The sequence below is a fragment of the Phalaenopsis equestris genome, unplaced genomic scaffold (genome assembly GCF_001263595.1).
Source record: "Phalaenopsis equestris unplaced genomic scaffold, ASM126359v1 Scaffold000297, whole genome shotgun sequence".
NCBI lineage: Eukaryota > Viridiplantae > Streptophyta > Magnoliopsida > Asparagales > Orchidaceae > Phalaenopsis > Phalaenopsis equestris.
In genome coordinates this window covers 1611647-1627685 of record NW_018164739.1, presented here as the reverse complement: position 1 = coordinate 1627685, position 16039 = coordinate 1611647, and the positions used below count along the sequence as shown (strand labels likewise).

At 33.5% G+C, this 16039-nt stretch overlaps 1 protein-coding gene across 2 annotated transcripts in view; it reads right to left on the bottom strand.

The window, feature by feature from the left end:
* LOC110025393 overlaps positions 1 to 16039 on the bottom strand; it is a 46019-nt gene that overhangs the window by 11115 nt on the left and 18865 nt on the right. The window contains exons 2-4 of one of the 2 annotated variants that reach the window (XM_020725847.1): positions 11949 to 11999; positions 11778 to 11882; positions 1546 to 1632 (exon numbers count right to left, since the gene is read on the bottom strand). In XM_020725847.1, the coding sequence (XP_020581506.1) occupies positions 1546 to 1632; positions 11778 to 11882; positions 11949 to 11960 (204 nt within the window). In that variant the 5' untranslated portion in view covers positions 11961 to 11999. Of the gene's footprint in view, positions 1 to 1545; positions 1707 to 11777; positions 11883 to 11948; positions 12000 to 16039 lie in introns of both variants that reach the window. The other variant, XM_020725848.1, reaches the window with a different exon arrangement.

The window sequence follows — 16039 nt, the reverse complement described above, 5'->3', positions numbered from 1 at the left end:
TTCACTGTATTCAGGCTATACAGTGCGTCGCTTCCAGGGGACGCCCTAGCACTTACACAATGATCAAAAGGGTTCATGTCATGATTTTTTTCGACAAGTTTTACGCTGGCTGTCGACTACCTAACGCAACCCTCCACTTTTCAATAATAAAACAGGATAGATCCATTAAAAATAACCAAAGGCAGAAATGATGTAGAGTGGTAAATCTGCACAAAAGACTCATAGTTAATACACTTTTCAATAATAATAATGCATTATTCATACATGACAAACAAACACAAAGACACAAGTCAACACCTCAAAAGTGTATCCCAAGAGCGGTGGAGGTTGGCCCAGTGGATTCAGAGGCTTGGGACAGCAAGTGTGAATGCGGGAGAGGAGTCGGCAGTGGTTGGAAGGTGAACTGGAGGGAGGCAGCAGGTTAAGGTGGCGGGAAGGTTTGTTGGGCGGCTGTGAGGTAGTAAGCAAGGAAGGAGGGACAACACCTGGGAAGGCCGGGACATCAAAGTAGCTGCTGTAGGGGAGTCGGCGGGCTGTCGAAAGGGGCAGAAATGGGGTCGGTAGTGTAGAGGGAAGCTATTGGGGGTGGCCGGCGGCTAAGGGAAGTGAGAAGGAATAGGTAAGATAAAAAGGAAGATACAATCACCACATTGGAGTAGGATACAATCGGAGCACAACTATCTCCTCGCATACAACCCACAAAGGGAAAAATGACAACAAACAGAAAATGAAATTTCCCATAAGGAAATCATAGAATAGGAAAGAGAGGAAAGGGATTAGCGGCAATGTAGCCCTTCCTAAACTGCCTCTTGATTGAGCGGGATGCAGAAAAGGCATAGGATGGGGCATGGGATACCCCCACCTCGTCAGGATTTTCGCCTGGGCCACTCGGCCCGGGATTCCCCAGGACAAGCCTCAATTGGGTCGGTCGGTTCAACAACCGGAGTTCCCGCGATCCTGCTATGGGAGATCCCTGCTCACGAGTAGTCACGGCGAGCACCGCATCATTTAAGCGGTCATGCCACGTTCTCATAAAGAGATCAAAGGACCCTAAATTGATCTTCACGGGGCAGAGAAAAAAGGTATATCTAATGCCTTATCTAGTGTGAGATGCACAAAAAAAAAGCAAACATTAAAGATGCCATTGACTGCCAGATATTTTTCCATTGACCACACCTTAACTTTCAGTGATCGACTAATTGTTAAATTGAGCAAAATGCAAAGCAGAACTAAATCAAGATAAGAGTTCACGCAAAGTTTTCAATAATAATCAGGATGATTTATTAAAACTATCACGACAATAAATATGCAGGAAATGAACATTAATCTAGTAAACAGCCTAAAATATTGTCAGATGGATAATGAACAAAAAAGAAAAAAATTGGTGTAACCAATATCAACGCAGAAGGGAACATAGTCACTGTTTGTTCGCATCAAAACAAACAAAACTTTTTTTTTATTTCAACGAGCAGCATTCCACAATACAAGCATAAATTTAACAAAGACCCAAATAAAATAAGTCAATCCTTACGTTTGTGTACTTACTTTTTCTTTAATAACTTCTTCTCTGCTTAGTAGAAGGTTCTGCTTTTGAGAAACACTTGGACTTAGTTCCACGTCATTCGCTAGTTGCTGCTTCCATTCAAATTGTGAAGTGATTATAAGTACCACCAGAAGAAAAACAAGTACGATAGGCCTTGACATCACTGCCAGCAGTAACAAAACAGACAGTTTTACATGATGACGAAATTATGCATAGAAGACACCCAACGAAAAATTACGGCAGTAACCATAGTCCATGCAGTTTGCCATTTGCGGAAAAGAATAGCTTTCTAAGATTTTGTAAATACAAATAATAAATTTAATTTATAGATAGAAATAATTAAGATACCAAAAACATTCAGCCAACGTTAGTTGCAACCAAGGTATTGCTACTTGAGTTGCAACCTGGCAAGGATTCTAGCAACTGAGACATTATGACTTGATTTATAAGAACTTAGACAAGAATGGCTAGAATTTTCAAAGCCAAAGTGTATTAGTAAATTAAAAAAAAAAATTAAAACAAATTGGAGAGTAGTCAGTGAGCTAGCAGCTGCTTAGAGGAAGTGCTTCCATGCAGGAAGAAAGATAGAAAGAGAAGAAATTAACCAAAGCTTCTCGTAAATGTTTTTTATGATAAAATAAGTTAAAGTTCCAGGAAAACTTTATATTGAAGTTGAAGGTTATTCTTTTCTATAACAAAAAGCTGTTGGTGCATTTCAAAGCTGTAAAAGTGCCAATACGAGCACTGTTTAACCAGAAAAGAAACCAAGAAACCATTAGGGAAAAAATAGTTTTAAGAAAATCCTGCAAGTGATAATAAATCAGTCATATGTGGTCTGATGAATTTTAGAAATTTAATGCATTATGTTTCATTTATAGAAGGTTGCTTTGACTTCTGGCAAGACTATCTAAAGTCTCACGATTATGAACAGCTAGAATGCTCCAAGAAATTCTCTCATTGTATGCACAAACAATAGAATAAGAGAGTTAATGCTCTTAGAATATGGACCAAACATTAGCATTATCCCTGATATTTTAAAGTTTATGGGATGATATGGGCAAAGCAAAAAGGTTAACACCTTACAGTTTACAATAAAATGGTCTTATAACATAACAAATTAGATTCATGATAGTTCAAGCAAACTTGCCAATTACCTTTGTCCAAGATGCCTTGCTAATAAAAAAGCATGTAATGAACTTTCTGTCAAAGCCTGACCAAATAGTTTAATATGAACTATTAATACAAAGAGGAGGAGGCCTAACTATTCAGCAATCCAAGGGTTTAGCTGCATGCGTCCATACTACAAAAAATTGAGTTCTCAAGGTAAGTAGGTTTATACTAAAGATACTCTACTACCCTAAAGACTAGATATTCAGCAAGAAGAATAAGATGGAACCGTAATCGAGTTAAAGTTTAGGGAATCTAGGATTCATAGCGATCAAGTTCAGGAGAAAAAGTGGTGCTGCTAAAAGAATTCTATCCTATAAATAGAACGAAAAAGGCCAAAAGTATAATTGAATATATTAAGTTAATTAGTGAAATACAAGCTAATGATAATTGTAGAAGACTGAGTAGAATGATATCAAAAGAATGACTAAAAATTAGGGTATGAAAGGCCGTAGAAACTAGTAAGAAATGTCTAAAAGCAGGGATATCATGTTTCCAAAGGAAAAATAGAATCTCTCTAATCTCTCTGAGAAGAGAAAGACGACGAGCTAACAGTTTTGATCCATATATTCTGACCTTAAATGGCATGCCAAAAAGACAGATAAGTAGAGGATCGAGTCAAGCATCAATGGTCACATACCAGAGAGAGAGAGAGAGAGAGAGAGAGAGAGAGAGAGAGGAGTTTGAAAAAAAAGTAAATTTTAACACTTAATATTTTCTTCATAAAAGCCTCCTACTCATAAAAACTATGCTCCAATACATATCTATCTACAATCCAACTAAATGAACTAATCTATAGAAGTACAAAACTTAATCCTAACAAACATTTGACTTATGGTAACTATATCTTGTAAATAGAAAACCTCCTTGATTTTCATCATAAAAAGAGACTGAAAAAAAGGGAGGAGGATTTGATGAAGTGATTTTAGAATAATTTTCTCATAATCAATTTGGATTTATGCCGGGCAGGTCTACCATGGAAGCTATACATTTATTGCGAGGTTTGATAGAGAATTTCAGAGATAATAAGGAGGATCTACATTTGATTTTTATTGATTTATAAAAAGCTTACGATAAGGTTCCAAGAGATGTCCTTCGGAGCGTTCTTGAGAAGAAAGGTGTTGATATGACTTATATTCAAGTCATTAAAGATATGTATATTACAGCTGTTACTTGCGTTCGAACTGAAGGAGAATTGATCAAATATTTTCCTATTTTTGTTGGATTACATCAAGGATCGGCTTTAAGCCAATATTGTTTTGCTTTAGTTATGGATGGTCTTAGCGGACATTTACAGGAAGATGTACCTTGGTGTATGCTTTTTGTTGATGATATCCTTCTCGTGGATAAGACGAGAGAAAAAGCCTAGGAAAAACTTGAATAATGGAAGTCTACATTGGAGTCTAAATGCCTTCATTTGAGTAGAACTAAAACTGAATAAATGGAATGTAATTTTAGTAGTACTAGCTCTAGTGACAGAAGTGTAAATTTGGGTGATCAAATTATTAAAAGGTGTGAATGATTAGTTTTCTCGGGTTTGTTTTTCAAAGCGATGGTGATATAGATGGGGATATTAATAGTAGAATTCAAGTTCGTTGGTTGAAATGGAGGAATTTTGTGGGCCTTTTGTGTGATAGAAAAATGCCGCTTAGACTGAAAGAAAAATTTTATAAGAGGGTGGTGAGACCTACAATGCTCTATGGCGCTGAATGTTGGCCTTTAAAAGAGAAGCATAATACTAAGTTAAGTGTTGCTGAGATGGGGATGATTAGGTGGATGAGTGGCTTTATACTTAGAGACAAAATGTGAAATGAATATATCCGGGATAGGGTTGGTGTAGCTACATGTAGCTAAAATTAGAGAGAGTCGTCTTAGATGGTTTGGTCACATTAATCATGTCATATTAAACGTCGACCATTAGATGATCCGATTAGGAGAGTAGATGCTTTAAATTTGACTTGTGTTAAGAAAGGCAGAGGTAGACCTAGGAAGACTTGGGCTTATTGTATTAAAAATGATCTTAATTTACTAGAACTAAATGAAAATATGACACTAAATAGGACGCAATGGAGAAAAAGGATTCATGTAGCCGACCCCACGTAGTGGGATTAAGGCTTTGTTGTTGTTGTTATATTCCCTTCACATAAAACTCTTCTTCTCCAATTTTGGCAGCCCCCTCTATTTACGAAATTTAAATTGCAATCGTGCACCTTATCCCTTCATCTTTTTTATTTGTAAATGTAATCTTCTATGGTTAAACTTCAAAATCTTAAGAGCCTCCAAGATCATTGCTTTTTCTTTATAAGCCATGTTCTCCTGAAAATTTAATAAATCACAAAATAATGACAATTGCTAATTGAATAGCGATGTTGAACTAAAATATTTTTTTATCCAAACAATACAGCTAGTACAACTCATGTGGTCATCTTATTTGTTGATTTTTTTTTTGTTCAAATCACAAATGCATAATTTCTTTAGCAAAACATTTCCACATGATGCATAACATTCAGATGAAGCTAGCATATTTTGGTTGATCATAAATTTATCAACACTAAATGAAGCTAAAGGCGATGCATTATCTTTGTCACGACCAACCCAGGAGCTTGAAATTTTGAAGGCAAGAACAAATACTTGGACAATGAAAATTAGATTATATTTTATTAACTGATAATCATATACATAAAAACAAAAGAGCCACTACTGAAAGCAATTTAAATTTACTCAAAATAAAATAATTAAAAAAATAAATTTACCTTTCTCTATGTTCGCCAAGTATTAGATTTTTTTTTCTATTGCTCATTTTCTATCTCAAATCTTAAAACTAAAAATAATTTTTAAAATTCTAGTCACTTATCAATAACTCAATGAATTTTCATATCTCTAAAGTCTAAACTATAATAATATAATGTAAATATAAAGAATATGAAAGCTAGTCGAACACAATAAAACAACACAAAATTATGTGACAATTCAAATAATAAAAAATAATCATTTAATGACTTGTAAATTGTTTTATTGTATGGTACAATATCTTATCTTATCAATATCCTCTTACATAAGCATCCAGAACAAAAACAATGTTTAAACATAACCTAACATAATCCTAGCCAATACATACCTTGTCGACACAACGTAATGTAGAATAGGTTTACCATCATTTGAGTTAGAGAGACACCTACTCAACCATGATCAATACAACCCTCATCACCATGGCGGGACGTGGTCTTAATTTCACTATTGCCTAAAGTGATAAAAATATATCAACACGCGTAGGTATATTAGCAATTCCAACTAGTACCATAAGATGATGAGCTCTATCGATGAACATGCACATGCGAACATTCCATAAATCATCTTATTCTCATTCTATCATATAATATATTCCTATATGAATCAATATATGTAAAAAGTGTAACCAAATTAAAACATCTATAACATTCATTTCAATATGATCAATAAATATAAAACAGATATATCATGAAAAAATGTGCAATTACAATCAATTTAAGTATCAATGATATTTCATATTCTCTGTTTAGAAGAAACAACATTATTACTACAATTAAGAAATATGAGTATTCACATTGTATCAGATAATTTGCTTTGTCTTATATTTCTTAAAGGTCAGCTTCTTAGCATAGTATCTAAATATCACGCACAAACATAAAATTTCTATACCTCGGTCATTCTTTATCAAATTATTCAATGTTTAAATATTTCACTTACTATTGTTAATATTTGAACATTATAATTGTCAATTTTATTAAACTTTCAAAATAATAAATTTATTATTCGAATTAGAACTTTCATAATTTCGGTTTTCATTTTTATTTATTTAAAAGAAATTCCAATTAATTTATTTTCATTATTATTCTCAAGTTATAACTAATTTATTTTATTATATTGGTGTTTTTCAATTTACACACATTTTCCTTTTACTTAAAAATTAAATTTTATCCAAGATCCAAACAAATTCTACTTTAATTTAAATAAGTACTTGAAAACTTTCCATTTCTTAATATCAAACATAATCATAACTTCATTTAGTTTTTTAATTTATAAAAAATTATTATCATAATTAGATAATTATCATTTTTATTTCATTACAATTTCCTTCAATCATAAATTTAAAGAAATATAAAATATAATTTATAATCCATTTAATAAATTATATTAAATTTAATAGAACAATATCATTATTAATGTTTTTCATATAACTCACCCTAACATAAATCTTTATGAGAGACCGTGGTCTGCTGAAAAATGAGTGTATTGTATTTGTTTTGTATGGGTTCTAAGAACTTAGACGTTTAGTCCGCCGAATTTCAAATACGGTGTAAAATATGACTGAATTGAGAATACATTCTATAGTTCATTTCCTTTATATTTGGAATTCGATTGATTTGGCTGATTTCCAAATTCACACCTCTATGTAAAGTGTTGTTGTTGTCGATCACCTGTTGCCATTGTCGTCGCCCGCCATCGCTCCTAACACAATGTTAAATGCAGCCTGCTGCCAGCCACCAACATCACGAGATGCCCGCTGTGGCCGCCGCCCACAGGCCACCACAGTCTACAGGCCATCGTTGTCGTAGTTGACCACCACTGACCGACCACTGGTCGTTGATAGCCACTGACCATCGTCGCAGCCCGCCACAGATCACCACCAGCAGCTGACCATTCAAAGCGCTTACCAACGCATTAATTGTTAAATATAACGAAATACACTATTTTCATTTGACTTAAAACCAATAATAAAAATAAAATCATTCATTTATTTTACACCAAATCAAACAACTCAAAAGTATTTTGAAAATAATAAACTACTCCTATATTCCATTCATTATAAATTGCATTAATTTTTAGCAAACCAAACCAACCTTAAGTAGAATTTCAATTACTACTACTACTAATATTAATATTATTACTATTATTATTATTATTATTATTACAACTTTAATTTTTAATATAATCACTTTCTTATTTAAAAAAAATTAAAATTCTAATAAAACTCTAAGTTAAATGTAACATACACTTTATTATTTGCTCTATAATAACTTAAGCTATTAAAAGAATATTTATCTTGTGATAAAAATTAGAAATCTAGAAATTTCTAGGTAAAAAATTATTTAAGACTTTTATTTGGATTTAGGAAAAAATAAGCATTCCAACATCTCCATGGTTTACCACAAAATCATTGCTCAATATACTCGATCTTACTCGCGCTTCACTTGGCATGTTTTCATTGATTGCGATCAGCTTGAGCTTTCTCCTGCACGCATGTTTGCCCTCCATCTTTGCTACCACTCAGTTCATCTTCCTTCGCATGCTTGCTCCTACTCATGATCAGTATAGCGATCTGCTCTCGTTCATGCATTTGATCCTTTGCTTGCACTTACTGCTTTGACTTCACTAGAGATCGAGTGTATAGGTGCTCCCTCTCGCTTAATTTGTTTGTCACTTGTTCTCTATTTTCTTCCTTCTGCACGCCTCCCTTAAAATTATGAAACAAACCCACTTGGCTTGCTTCGCCTCTCACTTCTTCTCTCCATATCCAACTCCATCTCAATTGTGTAACATCACGAACTGGCCAGCACCTTCCACTTTTTTTAAAATTAAATTACATGCCTTACAATCTTAGACATTGAACCTTTGAATCACACTTGTGTAATATAATACAAAAATATCCATTTTTCTCCTCTTTTGAAGTATTTGCATAAAAACTAGTTGCTCCTTTAAATCCATCAAGTATGTCCCAACATTATGTTGGGAGAATGTGTGCATAGTCAACTATTTACGGTCATCACCCTGCAATCCACTTTTTTACGCACACGCGGTGGTCATCTTTGTTCATATTAAAGGCTGCCGAGACACTTGCTTGGTAATGTTCCTTTTTGGACATGCCTTCAAATATATAGTAATAAGTACTAGCTGATTTTCTTCATCATATCTCTTTCTGAATATACTTCCTTGGTGAAAAGAGAGTTTCAGTGGTAACCGCAAGTTTTGCCAGTCAAAAAGTTTCTGATATGGCCTCTTTAAAAATTTAGAAACACCAACACCATTCCCCCCCCCCCCCCCAAACTCTCATGACTCCGATTAAATGCATGGGCTTTTGTCTCCTTAAAACTCTAGGTTCTTACACAAGCGTTAATGAAGTCCTATGGATTATAATTAATGCTCTGATAAAAAAAAAATGATAAATAATTAAGACACAAAAGGCTCACAAAACTGGTAGGAAATATCCACTACAAGAATATCAGATTGTATTGGAAAAATACATGCTTTCATTAACCTACTGAAGAGGGAGAGAGAAGCTGAGCTAGCATTTTTCTACTAGAAAAATGTACCCTAGGGTTTTACAACCTTGGACAATGAAAAGAGCGGGAGACAAGTCCTAAGGCCTCCTTGTTTGAATATTAGAAAGAGAGAAAAAGAGAAGTTTGAGAAAAAAAGATAATTCAACTACTTCAACTTTAATCTTACATCTCAAAGACCTCTTATAGAAAATTAGGATTTAAATTATAATTATCCACAATCCAACTAAATGCACATATGCGAAAAAGTTTATCCTAAATAACCTAACAAAAATTTGAATTGTGGATAATCACCCCTTGCAAATAGGAAATCTCCTTGCTTTCTGCATGAAAGGTGACCAACTACTTAAAATGAGAAGAATATCGTGGAGTGATTTTATAAACGCTTCCTTAATTCCCCCTACCTAAATCTGTCATTACCCTACATTAAAAATTTAAATTGCAATTTTGCAATGTAGCCCATGCTCAATATTTCATTTACAAATCTATCAATGCAAGATTAAATTTGCAAATTCTTGAGAGCCACTTGGATCAAAGAAAAATGATTAAGATGGCCATTAGGATAAGAAAGTGAAGGGTCAAATCTATCAAGCACATTGAAACTAAGCCGTTCACCCTTGACAGCCTAAAAATCAAATGCTTCGATTCAAGACACTTTTTATAAGTCATGGGTTATTATAAATGTGCTTCAAAAATGAGAAAATGAGATCTACAAAATTTAACCAAGTTTTAGATTTGGTGGACTTATCAATTGTTAGATAATAACTTTAAAACAAATGGGTGCCCAAGATTAAGCAAAGAAATAAATAGATAAATTATGGGCCAACATTACAATGTTTTTGCAACGACAAACAGGATCTATTTTATAAATTAAAGTAGATTATAAGGATACGCTTTTTACCTTTTGTGAGGATTGCTTCAATTAGGGGCATTATGGCAATAGTAGCTAATTTAAATATTAAGTCATGCCAGAAGTATGGCAAGATTGATATCTAAAGAGTGACCATGACGCCTATATAGATCATGTAATCTTTGTCGCAAAGAGTTAGTAGAATATGTAAATCTTACGAATTCACATATGGTCACAAATAAATGTCCAGGTGATGGAATATAGAATTCTAAGAAGTCATCTTAGAAAAAACTTATTACATGAGGCCATCATGTAAAAAAAAAAAAAGTCCATACCATGAAGACATTTTAAAAATCAACAACGATAGGTAAACTCAATTAACAGGTGGTTGTTCTAAAAAATTTTCAATAAAAGATATAACTAAATTTGCAGTACAAAGATCATTATAGAAAAACCAATGAGAATGTTAGTATCTTTTTTAATTTAGTTTAAAAAAATTCAAAACTATTCAATATGTTAAATTACAAACCAAAATAATTAAAGATATAAAAATGCCAACTGAAAATGGATAATCGCCTGAGGACTCGAGACAATTTCTAGATTTTAATGTAGTTTGTTGCATACCATGATGTATAACAATCAACTATTAGTCACAGATTTGCATGGTAGTTATAACCAAGCAAAACGAGCGATACAGTTTTTTTCATGTGATAATGTGTGCACAATAATGTAATTGCTACAAAGTTGCATTGTAGTCATAGTCAGGCAAACTAGGTACAACACAAGCTGACACTTAAGAAAACTTTAAAGTTAACTTTAAGGAATGATAGAATACATGATTTCAATCACACAACATCTAGTTGGCAAATCAAGGCCTTTCACATTTAACTTCACCGATGAAAAAATTGCACAATACAAATTTCAAGGTTATTTAATCATGCATGTAAAAATAACACACTGATGGATGGTCGGACAATGAGATAGTTGATTAATATCATGCTATAAGAATTCGGAAATTATATGAAGATTTTAAAAAATGTATACAAAGATATTTAGCACAATTTTAATGAATTCAATCTAAAAACATCTATGCAGATATGATGCTTTTACTGTCAACAACTATGGTGCATCTATTGTTTACTAATTTTAATCAACAAATCTTCAAAATAGTGCTCAATTTAAACAATAAAGTCATTCTTAATTTGTAGATCAACATAAATAATTGTGATCACGTATTTGAATGTGTAACATAAAACAGTGATAAAGAAGACCGAATAAAATGATAAGAACCCAGCCTGTGCATATAAAATGATAGAATAATGGTGATCTTGCCAACAAAACGCATCTCATCACAAAATAACAAGTTATGTCATTAAGAGGATCCACTATTGGGAGTCGTAAGCATTGCAAGTATTAGAAATAATAATGATCCACTACAATAGTATGGCCACATTAGCATATGACAAAGACAAACAAGTTTATGAACAAACTAAAGATATATTAATATGGAATTATTTATTTATAAGATATGATTACAAAAAAGAGCGTCCTAATAAATATAAGATAAATGTTAGTATATACTTTTATCATGCCACTGGCAACTGATTTGGTTGACTTGCATGTAGAGTCTTTAAATTCAAAACATTCATATATAAATGCAAATAATACAAGTACTAAGATTATTTTTTTAAATAAAATTTAGCATATGAACAATTTGCATTATCAGGAATTACTGCATTGGAAACAATCTTGAATGTCAGTATAACTTGGGTGGATGAATACTCTTAAATCCAAAATCATGTCATACACACAATTAATTGAAAGAAAAGATTAGTGGCCCACCATAGAGATTTTGTCCTCAGAAAAACCCTTCAAAACTCAAATCAATGATTGAACTTACGAGGTATATAGGTTGAAATCGATTAGTGAACTTTACCCCTCTAGGAAGATAAAGTGGGAGAAAGGAAGCCCCATAACGTGCTCCATTGGTGGTATTCATAGCCATCTAGATGAAGTACACTTCAGAACTTTGGCAAAGCATTATAAAGAAAGACGAGCAATGAATACTCACTCCGAGATTCATCTCAGAGCAAAAGGTCCCTTGATTGAAGACATTTTAGTCCTAAAATCAATCAAATGGTCGATAATCAAGACAAATCATCATTGAGATTCGAGTTGATTAGATAAAGAAACTAGGGTCGAGACTAGTGCTGTTGGAGACTGCATCAGATTGTTGGATCAAAATCAATGACTTTGAGATTGGTGTAAACAAACAATGTAAATTGAATGAATAAAATCAGTTTGAAACCAAAAGATTATAATCTTTGAGATAAGGCTCATAAGGGTCAACTAGTAAATCAACATGAATATTGAGATTATTGAGCAAATAAAAAACTAGTAGTAGCGTCATCTTATCTAAACCTCATCTTGCAAAGATCAACTAGAGAAGAATCTTACCCTTCTTTTTAGCAGATGGTTAGAAGTAATCATATTTATAGCTAGCAAATAAAATCATATGATAAACCAAAAGATTAAATATAGGTGTAAGCACACGAGCTACTGCCTTATCTATCGAGTAAGAATAAAAATATAAATTAAACATACATATTTGATGGTTTATAATATGAAAAGAAATAATATAATTAATACATCATTCTTAGGAAATAAACAAAAAATTAAAGAACTTTACTTGTCAATCATGTTTAGACTTGTTGACTTGGTTAGAGAACTAAGCATGTTTATGAAACACATATTTTATATATGCAAATATTAAAATTTATCTTTCATTAAGCTCTGAGAAGATGATCGGAATTCTAGTGATAAGATATTCATTGTTGCTGAAAATCTCAAGTTGTTTGCATGAGATTAATTATAGAAAGCCATAGTATTATTTAAATGGCATATAACTAATGGTGCTCAACAATTGTATCATTATCATGGAGCAAAATTAGTAACGAGACAAATAAGATATTGAAGGATTAATCTTTATCTCTTTTATTACCTAATTCCTAAGTACTATTTATATTAACCTGTGGGTGTAGTTTTTTTAAGATATTACAGATAGTCATGAAAAGCTAATGAGACATTAGGATACAACTAATCTTTATTATGAATTTGATGCATACCTTCAATATACACGTAGAACTACTAATTATGCGCTAAAACTCAATACCAATTGCGAGAATAAATGAAAGTTTGGAACAATATACTAGAGATAGTGTGTGACATCATTAAATTGAATTGAGATATGCTGTCCTTGTTACAACTTAAATAACAAAACAATTTTGTGTATTTTATTTTTCAAGCTTTACCTAGAGATTTACCTGTTGGTTCCCATGCTGGCCCTAATAGGTTCTGCCTTTAGAAGAAGGTCAAAAAATTTATTTTCTCAAATGAAATAAGAAACCCCCGACATGGATAAGCATTTGATGTGGATTCAATTACTTTGGAGTAAACAAAATATCATCTGTAAGTGGAAGACTTTGGGTTTTGGGTCGATTAGACAACGACCCAGGTACCAAAAATAGCCGATAATTGGGAAAGTAAACATTTAGCTAATCTACTCAAATAAAAGAAAATTCAACAGATGTTCCAAAACATTAAACTGCCAAACACGTCCAAAATATATTTAAAGAAACATTGCTAGTGCTCATCGTCTGTGTAATATGGCAGAAAGTGATTATACATAATGCAATAGAAAATGAAAGCAATAGGGAGTTGCAACTATTATATTCTATTTCCACCAAGTTTTTTTAGCACAATAATAGAAATGAGCGTCTAGCTCACTTTCTTCGTCTTACAATCCATCCAAGCAAAAATAAAACTCAAGCATTTTATTTGTTGTAGTGTAAAGAAGAAATCCTATGTAAGTAGCACTAAAGATGAATATATGAAGACCAGTGACTGATGAGCCCAACCACAAAAAGTTAAAAAAGGCGAATTATCATGTCAATGATTAGGAAACTTTATTTTTTTAGTAAAGGAATGGCCGAAGGCTATTAGTCAAGCCACAACCATCCCTAATGCGCCTTTAATAGTATCACACCCTACACATGGGAGGAATTGAACCCCAGACAAGAGGGGACTTACATCGCCGAAGCGGATGCTCTACCAACTAACCTCAGTACGCGACGCATTAGGAACTTTATATATATATGTATGTATATATACATACACATATACATACATATCAAATATTAAGCAAAAGAATAAGAAATGCCAATTGACCAAAAAAGATGATAGGAACGAGACAAGTATACGCAAGAATTTGGGCAAAATAATAGATTCTATTCCGTTGGTACCAAATAATAACGATACAATCCCGAATACATAAAAAAACACCTATAATTCGAGTGGTGGTCAATCTCTCCCAAACTCTAACCCTAAAATTCAAGACATCAATCACACATATCGAAACCCTAAACATATTAAGCTCTATTTATAACCCAAAATAATAGCTAACAAATGACTAAATTGCTCTTTTATTCATACGCCTAACATAAGTCTTCAAACTATTATGGTGGGATCAGTGTCGACTTAGTGGAGCATGAGGCAGACAGTGTTATTGGCGCCGATTAACATTACTCTCTGTTGACCTCATTTTGAGATCATTACTCTTTCCTTTAGGATCCTAGGATCTAGCTCTAGAAGTTCCTATTGACCATCTAAGAAAACTAGAATTGAGCCCCACATTTTTTTAGAAAATTCCAGCCACTTCCTATTTCTCTTGTGATCTCTCGCATTAATTATCTCAAAACCATCGTCCTATGGTCGAGTGGTAAATGACTATCATGTGGAGGCTCAAGAAGAAATTCTCAATAAAATTTTAAGCCTTAGGAAAACTTCTTCAGGACTTTACCATCACACACACACACCAAATGCACAAAATTCACTAAGTTGCACAAAATCAAACTTAAATTAAACTTAAAGGATGCGTGAAAATGCAAACTTCTCCGAACAACCTCCGACAACAAAATAGACTGCACCAACGCGTCAAGGACACTAATTTTAGTAAGAAAAAACACCCATATTATCATATTTTCGACACGAGCAAAATTGCATGCAAATCGATGAATTTGTCAAAATGACCTCTGATAAAGAAACAGACCGCGCCAGCGCGTCTGGAACGTCAAAATTACCTAAAAAAAACATCAATTTTGTTATGTTTTGATGCATGAATAAAAAGTACGAATCGAATTTTATTTTTAAGAAATATTAAATATTTTATATATTTTATTACTTATAATATTAAAATTATAATCCTAATCCCTATTTTCTCTATTCCCGCACACTTAATCCCTCGTTCGACCCCGCGGCTTAGTTGAACGCTCGGCGCGGCTCCCTTGCGGCTCCTTTGTGTGCCCTAGCTCCCGTGGACGATCCACGCAACAATCTCTTCCCCCTTTCTCGACTCTTCCCCTTCTTCGCGTGGCCGCTAGACTCTTCGGCTCTCCAATTGCAAGGGCCAAGCTGACCGACCCTTCTCCTTCTCGAAATTTTACCGTCTCCCTTTTTACTGTGGCAATTATTGTCTTGTTTGATTTGATTACCTTACGGTGGTAGGTGGCGGTTCCCCCTCTTCTCTACCTATAAAAAAGCTTCTTAAGATACTGTTTTGGGTTGTTGAAAATTTCTTGAGAGAAAGAGAGGCTGGGGGGTTGTTTTTTTGTGGTTTTACTGTTTGAGGCCTTTAGGGAAGAAAACTCTGCCAAAATTCTTTCTAGACTATATTTTCGTGCGTTGGGAGTGTGGAGCATTTGTGGATTGTTGTTTTCTGAAGCTTTTAGGAAGGGAAGCGGCTTTTAGGAAGGGAAGCTTTGACAAAATCCTCTCTAAGTTAGATTCTCGTGCGCTGGGAGTGTGGAGCATTCGTGGGTTACTGTTTTTTGAAGCTTTTGGAGGAGAGTTTCTGTAGGAGACATTTTCATAAATTTGTTCTACAGTTTTACTTTGAGTCTGCATTAAGAGGTATTTCTCTTCTTTCCTCTAATCTGCATCATTCGGATTTGCACCTGAAAATATTTCCTTTCTCTTTCAAAACATATGGAAGTAAAAGTTTATGCCTGCTTTTGAGATCTAATCCTGGAAAGCTCCTTGAATCAATAAGATGAAGTGTAATATGGTTGCTTTCTCTTACTTTCTGATTCGAAATGCATGATAAAG